The sequence below is a fragment of the Maniola hyperantus genome, chromosome 9, assembly GCF_902806685.2.
Source record: "Maniola hyperantus chromosome 9, iAphHyp1.2, whole genome shotgun sequence".
In the NCBI taxonomy this organism is placed as follows: Eukaryota; Metazoa; Arthropoda; class Insecta; order Lepidoptera; family Nymphalidae; genus Maniola; species Maniola hyperantus.
Genome location: NC_048544.1, coordinates 15,299,926 through 15,309,186, shown reverse-complemented (window position 1 = coordinate 15,309,186; position 9,261 = coordinate 15,299,926). Strand labels below are relative to the sequence as shown.

At 37.9% G+C, this 9,261-nt stretch overlaps 1 protein-coding gene across 1 annotated transcript; it reads right to left on the bottom strand.

The window, feature by feature from the left end:
* Positions 1–571: 571 nt before the first annotated feature.
* LOC117985312 (uncharacterized) lies at positions 572–4,572 on the bottom strand. The gene is made up of 2 exons (XM_069500605.1): positions 4,383–4,572; positions 572–1,375 (listed from the first exon to the last, which is right to left on the bottom strand). Exons 1-2 carry the CDS (start codon positions 4,407–4,409, stop codon positions 572–574), a joined length of 831 nt encoding a protein of 276 aa, XP_069356706.1. The 5' UTR covers positions 4,410–4,572.
* Positions 4,573–9,261: the final 4,689 nt, after the last annotated feature.

Genomic DNA, 9,261 nt, shown 5'->3' with positions numbered 1-9,261 from the left:
AATTTTAATTATTTAGAAGTTTTCTTGAAGTGTACGTAAAACACTACACAAATTATTAAAAAAACCGGCCAAGTGCGAGTCAGGCTCGCGCAAAGAGGGTTCCGTACTACAGTCGTATTTTTCGACACTTTGCAGGATAATTCAAAAACTATGATACATAAAAATAAATAAAAATCTGTTTTAGAATGCACAGGTGAATACCTTTCATATGATACCCCACTTGATATAGTTATCTTACTTAGAAAATTGAAAATACTAATTATTAGTTCATAACCGCAATTTAATTTTATTTGTGTGATGTAACCACAAATTCACGGTTTTCAGATTTTCCCCCTAATGTCAGCTATAAGACCTACCTTCCCGCCAATTCATGGTTCTAGGTCAACGGGAAGTACCCTGTGGGTTTCTTGACAGACAGACGGACAGACAGACAGACAACAAAGTGATCCTATAAGGGTTCCGTTTTTCCTTTTGAGGTACGGAACCCTAAAAAACAACAACACCTAATTTTAATAAATAATTTATTCATAGTCTACAATATTCTTATTATTAAAAAACTTATAGAGCTAATCTAGAAACTATCTTCTTTCTGGTCCCCAAAAATAGAAGTATGGATTTTGTGTGCAAAATCCGAGCCCTTCTTCTGGATTTTATTGAAAAAACTAAAAGGTCCCGTGTTAACATCTTGGGAATGGTTTTCTTCATTGTCCCTCTTTTTATGTACGATACTGTGAAATCCATTGACTATCCCTTGCTTGATGCCTTTGAAGTACTCTTTGATACCTGAAACGTGAGGTACGTTACCGAAATCAAAATCACTAGTCTCTATCCTATCTTTGTTTGTCTTGTCATTTTTATCGTATTCAGCTTTGACGTGTAAAATGCTTATATAATTCTTTTTACCTGTACCTTCTTCTTCATCTGTTTCTTCAGTTTCTCTTTCCTTATCATTTCCGCTGTTGTCTGTGTTTTTATCTTTTTCTGAAGAAGGGATTTGGTTAGAAGCTATATTTAGTGGTTTAGCAATTGAGAAATTAGTAAAGATAGGTCCTTTTGGTCTATCATCAGGAATATCGATTATGAATTCAGTTACTGCATATCCCGCGGGTTTTGGACCATCTTTATCCTCGGGTTTTGGTTTATTTTTATCCCCTGGTTTTGGATTGTCATTGTCCTCGGGTTTTGGGTTGTCTTTATCCTCAGGTTTTGGGTTATCTATAATAATTATTCTCTTTTCTGGTTCCAATGCTTTTTCTTCTTGTTGTTCGTCTTGCAATATTTTTTGGATAGCATCTTCTAAATTGTCAGTAAAGTCGCCACTTTCATGGAACTCTTCTCCGTAGGGTAATGCATTGATTGAACAATGGAGTAGTACCTAAAAAAAGAAGGAAATTTATAAAATTATTCTGTTAAAAATAAATAAAAATGATTTTTTTTTAAATAATAATTTTCTCTTTAATAATGAATTCTATCCCCATTACTACAGTCCAAGACTCCGAAAAGTTAAAGTGCGTGCCCGGGATCTAACCCTGGATTCTCCGATTAGGAAGTCAACGTCTTAACCACTAGGCTATCATAGCTTCAGTACATAGGTACTTGTAAATAATATAGAATTGAACAAATGTAAAACTATGTGCAAAAGGTGGCGGTAAAGGGAACTATTATTATAGTACATACGTAGGTAACAATGTTAAAAGAATAGGTACCTATTGGACAAAGCTTTTAGAAAGGTTCTGTTTAAAAAGCTTTTAAAAACAGCAGAGTGCCAGGTGGCTTTCAAACAGTCAAAACATTTTGTACAAGAATTTTTGTCTAAAATAAACTACCTACCTAGTTACAATACAACAGTTAAAAATTCGTGTGGTGAAATTGCGGCATATTTTATGCTAGGCAACTTAATTTTTTTTTTTTTAAAGAATATTAGCCATGTTAAATGACTAATATTCCCCTTTCCTCTCCAACTAAGCGTGAAGCTTGTGCTAGGAGTAGGTACGACAATAGTGCAACGGGCGGGGTTTGAACCGTCGACCTTTCGGTTTTCAGTCCACTCCTATACCAGTTGAGCTATTGAGGCTCTAAGCCTCTAATTTAATTTTAATATTTTTTTATGATATAAAATTTTAATTAATAAAACGAATCTAAACAATTGAACAAAAAAACTACAGATCGAAAATATCATCTAAACCACCTCAACAAGGCAGGGTGCCCATAACGCTGGCAGCGTTACTGAATTTTTATTTTATAAATCGTTTTGGTGTTGTGGGTACCTACTTATAATAATAATCCATACTTCCTTACTAATATATCTAGCAAACAGACAGACACACTTTCGCATTTGCAAAATTGCATGCAAGCTATCCCTGTACCAAATTTCATCAATATCGGTTGAACGGTTGGGCCGCGAAAAGCTGGCAGACAGATAGACGGACAGACACACTTTCGCATTTATAATATAAGTATGGATTTAAATAAAAATGATAATGATGTATTTCAGTATTTTTAGCGATTCCATCCCCTCATCAATTAAATACCACTCGAGCAATGTCACAGCTTTTTTTAAAAAAAAGCTGCGATAGCCTAGTGGTTAGGACGTCCGCCTTCTAATCGGAGATTGGGGGTTCGGTCCCGGGCACGCACCTCTAACTTGTCGGAGTTTGTGCGTTTTAAGTAATTAAATATCACTTGCTTTAACGGTGAAGGAAAACATTGTGAGGAAACCTGCATGCCTGAGAGTTCTCCATAATGTTCTCAAAGGTGTGTGAAGTCTACCAATCCGCATATGGCCAGCGTGGTACCTAGATTATTGCCAAACCCTTCTCACTCTGAGAGGAGAGTAGTGCTCAGTAGTGAGCCGGCGATTGGTTGATCATGATGATGATGATCAATGTCGGGGCGGATCATCTAGTTCTAGATATAACAATAATATATTCAAATTAAAAGTTAATTAATTAATAATTTTAACTAAAACTAAAACTTTAAAAAAAAATTATAACTAAAATATATTATTATTAAAAGGAGTCTCTTCAAGCAAGGTTCTAGATTCTAGTTAGATATTAAACTTGTTAAGGCGCAAAAGAACGTATGATTAAATCAATCACGGTTTCGCCTTGTGAGGCTTTGATCGTAATCAAATTGATCATAGCCCTATGGGTGCGTTATTATGTTTTAACTTCGTTCTGTTTTCATTAGAGACTTATATTGAATGTATGGGTTCGATGGGTTGAAACTAGGCGGGCTTCATCATCATGATCATTCCATCACCGGCTCACTACAGAACACGGGTCTCCTCTCAGAGAGAAGGGTTATCGCCATAGTGTACCACGCTGGCCATGTGCGGATTGATAGACTTCACACACCTTTGAGAACATTATGCATGATGTTTTCCTTCACCGTTAAAGCAAGTGATATTTAATTACTTAAGACGCACAGAACTCCGAAAAGTTAGAGGTGCGTGCCCGGGATCGAACCCCCGACCTCCAATTAGAAGGCGGACGTCCTAGCCACTAGGCTATCACGGCTATGTCGGGCTTCATCATCATCATGATCAACCCATCGCCGGCTCACTACAGAGCACGGGTCTCCTCTCAGGAGAGGATGTGGGAAACAGGAGACACCACGAACGGCGACGGGAATCTCCCGTATCTGTGACGTCTGCCCCAGAATGGGGAGAGTGACATGATGGGGACAAGGAAGCAGAGAGGAAAGAACTTGTAGGGAGTCAAGAAGGTGCCCCGGGAAAGAGCCACCGAGCAAGTACCGAACGGGCGCCCTCCCGCGTTTCGGCCCATATAATCGCGAGGTTGGCGGGGCCATGGGTGGTGGTGGGTCTCCTCTCAGAGAGAAGAGTTTTGGCCATTGTCTACCACGCCGGCCATGCGGATTAATAGACTTCACACACCTTTGGCAACATTATGGAGAACTCTCAGACATGTAGGTTTCCTGGTAGGTATAAAAAATAACGTAGTCACTACGAGGAAGACTAGTAGGTATACTGTAATCCAGAAAATTCAATATGGCAGCTGTGAGATGCCATTTTCACCACCACCCAGGCATGCGCATTCTTCTAAGACTGTCAAAAACTGTTGTGAAGTCAAGTACAAGTCTACAATCAGTACCCTTATTATAAATGCGAAAGTGTGTTTGTTTGTTTGTTGGTTTGTCCTTCAATCACGTCACAACGGAGCAACGGATCGATGTGAGTTTTTGCATGGGTATAGTTAAAGACCTGGAGAGTGACATAGGCTACTTTTTGTCCCGGTAAAACAAAGAGTTCCCACAGGATTTTTAAAAACCTAATTCCACGCAAATGTAGTCGCGGGCATCAGCTAGTCTATAATATAGATAGTTAGTTTAAAAACATTCCTAAAAATGAATGCACTTACGAAGAAAATTAGTATCCTGTAATCCATGTTAAATTTAACCAAATTGACGTAATTAATTCACAATTAAACTGCTCTTATTACTACGAGGCCTCGCGATAAACTGTCGAACGACTGATATAAAAAGAGTATGGACAAAAAATGGGGGTTTTTACTTTTTATCACAAATAATAAATATAATAGGTTCACTTTGAATGGCTGTAAAGGAAATGTGAACAATTAGTACGTATACTCTTGTTTTTATAACCCTAGTGAGTCAATTTCAGGTATTTTGTGGTGTATTTACACACCTATAAATAGGTACCCGTATATAATAGCTAATGGAACATGGCTGATTCATCAGTTCCGTTTTGTAATAGCCAATTAGGCATAACAAAGAAATTTTAAGGAAATGCTATAAACAAGCTGAAAGTCTATAGGTAGAAATTAGAATAGAATAGAAATATGTTTTATTCATATAAATTTACACAAATATTATTGAATCTTACCTCTGGTAAGTGGTAACTGGTTGGTAATGAATTTCTTATCGAAAAGAATTAGCAAGAAGCTCAGCGGTTGCCCTTCCAACCCCCATTTCACTCCTTTAGGGGGGGGGGGGGGGGTTTGCCGATACTCGCTCACTATCAGCTATATTGAATCATTGCCACATTAATACCATAAATTCAGCCAATCATTGCGTTTTTTTAAATTTATAGACTAGCGCTTGGCTGCAATCAGATCTGGTGGCAAGTGATGATGCAGGGGGGGGGGGGGGGAGAATTTCTCATATTTCTCAAACTTCAAGTTAATAATATCAATAATTAAAAAAAGATCCTAAAAAAGATTTTTTCTAACTACATTCGAAAGTCGGTATAAAATCCGGGAACTTGTGTTAAAGTGTCATGCAAAATCTACGAATAAACTGTATGACTAATTTTAGGAATGTCCAATTAACTATGAAATACGCCCTTTTCTGTTTCTTACAATGTTATGATTCCATCAAAAGCAATGCGGATGCGTGTCGCGCGTAAACCTGACCTAGGGTTCCTGAAATGACCAGACAAAACAGACTAACGATGAATCTCATACAATTACAAAAATTGTTTGAGATTCACCGTTTTCGACAGATTTTTAGGGTTCCGTACCTCAAAAGGAAAGAGGAACCCTTATGGGATCACTTTCATTTATTTTATTTTATTTTTCATGTACCGAAATTGTAGTTACGTAGTAGTAATAAATAAAGTTACATTGGAAATGCTTATCTCTAAACAGAGATTTCTTGTCTATTGTCACTTTGTTGTCTGTCTGTCTGTCTGTCAAGAAACCTATAGGGTACTTTCCGGTTGACCTACAATCATGAAATTTGGCAGTAAGTTAGGCCTTATAGCAGACATGAGGGGAAAAATCTGAAATCCGTGAATTGGATACATCACAATTAAAATGTGTTCATGAACAAATATTGCTATTTTCAACTTTCAAAGTAAGATTACCTTACCAAGTAGGGTGTTTTATGAAAGGGTTTCACTTGTACGTTCTAAATTATTGATTTGCAAAATGTCGATACAATACGATTGTATTATACGGAATCCTCAGTGCGCGAGTCTGATTCGTACTTGGCCGGTTTTTCTTGTGAAACCAGTCTAAGTTGGTAACCCTACAAGTGAACTGTTAACTGCATTGTGGTAACTTTGATAAGTTAGTTCACGGTGGGGGCTGGAGCGCAGGGTTTCCAAGATCAAGTTAGTAATTATAATTTAGTCTTCCCTCTCAGCAACAGAACAGGCACTTGTAAATGAAAGCCAAGTTTTGAAATCTTGACTGAAAGTCTAGTAAATAAAACTTTATAATATTATGTAAACTTGAAGTTATCTGGTTGACGAAACTAAGTAAATCTTAATTCATAGTTACCTACTTAAAAAATAAAGTAAGTTCCTAAAAATAAATACGGCAGAATTGGAATAAAAAAACCGGCCAAGTGCGAGTGAGACTCGCCCACTAAGGGTTCCGTACTACAATAGTATTTTATCAACATTTTGCACGATAAATCAAAAACTATTATGTATAATAAATAATAAATAAAAATCTGTTTTAGAATGTACAGGTAAAGCCCTTTCATATGATGTCATCTGAAAGGGCTGATTGCTGTCACCTGATTTGCTGACAAATGGGCTGACCTCATGGGTCAGATCTTGCAGTTTTGTGAAAATTTATAATTTTGCTTTTTAAAATTTATAATTTTAACAATTTTTGTAAGTATGTTTATGTTAGTTAGTACTCGTAGTTTAATTAGTGTAATTGGGCTTTATGGCCGTTCTAATTAAATAATAAAAAATAAAAAAAAATGATACCCCACTTGATATAGTTATCTTACTTTGAATGTCGAAAACAGCAATATTTGTTTGAAACACATTTTAATTTTTTTCTTGTGATGTAACCACAAATTCACGGTTTTCAGATTTTTCCCCTAATGTCTGATTTAAGCCCTGCCAAATTTCATGATTCTAGGTCAACGGGAAGTACCCTGTAGGTTTCTTGACAGACCGACAGACAGACAGACAGGTGTTATTATAAGTAAGTACAGGTTTTTCTGGTGGGAGGCTTCGGCCGTGGCTAGTTACCACCCAACCCGCAAAGCCGTGCCGCCAAGCGATTTAGCGTTCCGGTACGATGCCGTGTAGAAACCAAAGGGGTATGGCTTTAATAAAAACTGCCACACCCCTTCCAGGTTAGCCCGCTATCATCTTAGACTGCATCATCACTTACCATCAGGTGAGATTGCAGTCAAGGGCTAACTTGTATCTGAATTAAAAAAAAATTAAAAAAAAAAGTAAAGGTTATACTTATAATAGGTACAAGGGTTGGTAAAACCCCAACGAAATAGAGGTCGATAAATACCCAATACTCGTTCACCCATACAAAATAAACCATATCCAATGGCTATACCACCGCAAGATTTTGCGTCATGCTCATAGAGCTCATCCTTTTTTTGTGCGGTTAAAAAGTGTCATGGCTAGCAGGGTTTTTACACGATTATATTACAAGGTCATTGCCGTTAAAATTAATATTCGATATAGGTAATTAGTCTGTATGTAGGTATATTTAATAACTAGCTGATCGACTTCGTACGCGTGGATTTAGGTTTTTAAAAATCCTGTGGGAACTCTTAAATTTTCCGGGATAAAAATAGCCTATGTCTTTCCCCAGGTTGCAAGCTACCTCTGTACCAAACTTCGTCAAAATCGGTTGAACGGTTGAGCCGTGAAAAGCTAGCAGACAGACAGACACACTTTCGCATTTATAATATTAGTATGGATTGAAGCTGGTGAGGTGAAGGATTCCAATTGCCCTCTTTGTTTAAGTTTTTGTAGAGACTGCTATTAGAATAGGATTTTGTGGGGTACCTATCCTCTGCTCAAAGCAATTCGATGCAATCGTTTCATGCTTTATTGCATCGATATCGAATAGATAGCCTATAGTGAAATAAGTCCGGCTTAGAGCGGCACAGTGTAACATATCCCGGGTATCGCCTCAGCGCGCTCGTAGCGATCGATGCGGGGTATTACCGACCCCTGCTCGAAGCAATTCGATGCAATCGTTTCAGGCTTTATTGCATCGATATCGAATAGATAGCCTATAGTGAAATAAGTCCGGCTTAGAGCGGCACAGTGTAACATATCCTGGGTATCAGTCGCCTCAGCGCGCTCGTAGCGATCGATGCGAGGTATTACCGACCCCTGCTCGAAGCAATTCGATGCAATCGTTTCAGGCTTTATTGCATCGATATCGAATAGATAGCCTGTAGCACAATAATTTCGGCTTAGAACTGCACAGTGCACAGTGTAACATATCCTGGTTAGGTATTAGTCGCCTCGACGCACTTGTAGCAAATTACCGACAAAAAACCGGCCAAGTACGAGTCAGGCTCGCGCAACGAGGGTTCCGTACTACAGTCGTATTTTTTCGACATTTTGCACGATAATTCAAAAACTATGATGCATAAAAAAAATAGAAATCTGTTTTAGAATGCACAGGTGAAGCGCTTTCTTATGATACCCCTTACTTCGAAAATTGAAAATATGTATTTACTAGTGATATTTAATTACTTAAAACGCACATAACTCCGAAAAGTTAGAGGTGCGTGCCCGGGATCGAACCCCCGACATCCGATTAGAAGGCGGACATCCTAACCACTAGGCTATCACGGCTACATTTTAATATAGATATAGAGGATCGCAAGCTAGTAGTATCAACGATCGTTCATAAACAGAGAAATCACGTAGAACTTTCTCTCTCTGAAAACTATGCCTGTTTCAAAACAAAATTGGAAGTGTCAAAGATTTCTCGCTAGTTTACAAATATCCTATCGGTTGAGTTTACTGCTGAAATAGGACCTTTGAAATCCATTACGTTTCGCTACACTAAGAGCCAGTGGAACGAAACTTAATGCTAGTTTTAATGTTATAAAATTGTCCACTTGATGCGTTCTCGTAAGACTCATCTGCCACGCCAGTCTGCGATCGCGGAGCATATTCTACAGCCAGATACAAAACCCTGGATTGAACTCCGCAAACCCCGAGTTCTATCCACAGACCGACACTATATACCCAGGCTAGTACGCGAAGTGGTTTGAAATCGCAAACACTACATTTTCATATTTTATAATTTTTATAGTGTTTCACCTACACTTGAAGGAAATTTCTAAATAATTTTAAATACACATCAAATATAGTAAAAAGCAAGTATGTCATTTCTCGTTCAGAGAGCTGCATTGTAATATGGGCCTTTGAAAGTAGTTTCGATAACTGCAAAAAGATGTCGCTACTAGATGGCAGAAACAGTCGCTTCAGTACTGAGTGAGCATACACATTACAAATTTCGTCACTGGCAGTCGCTCGGGCTGTAG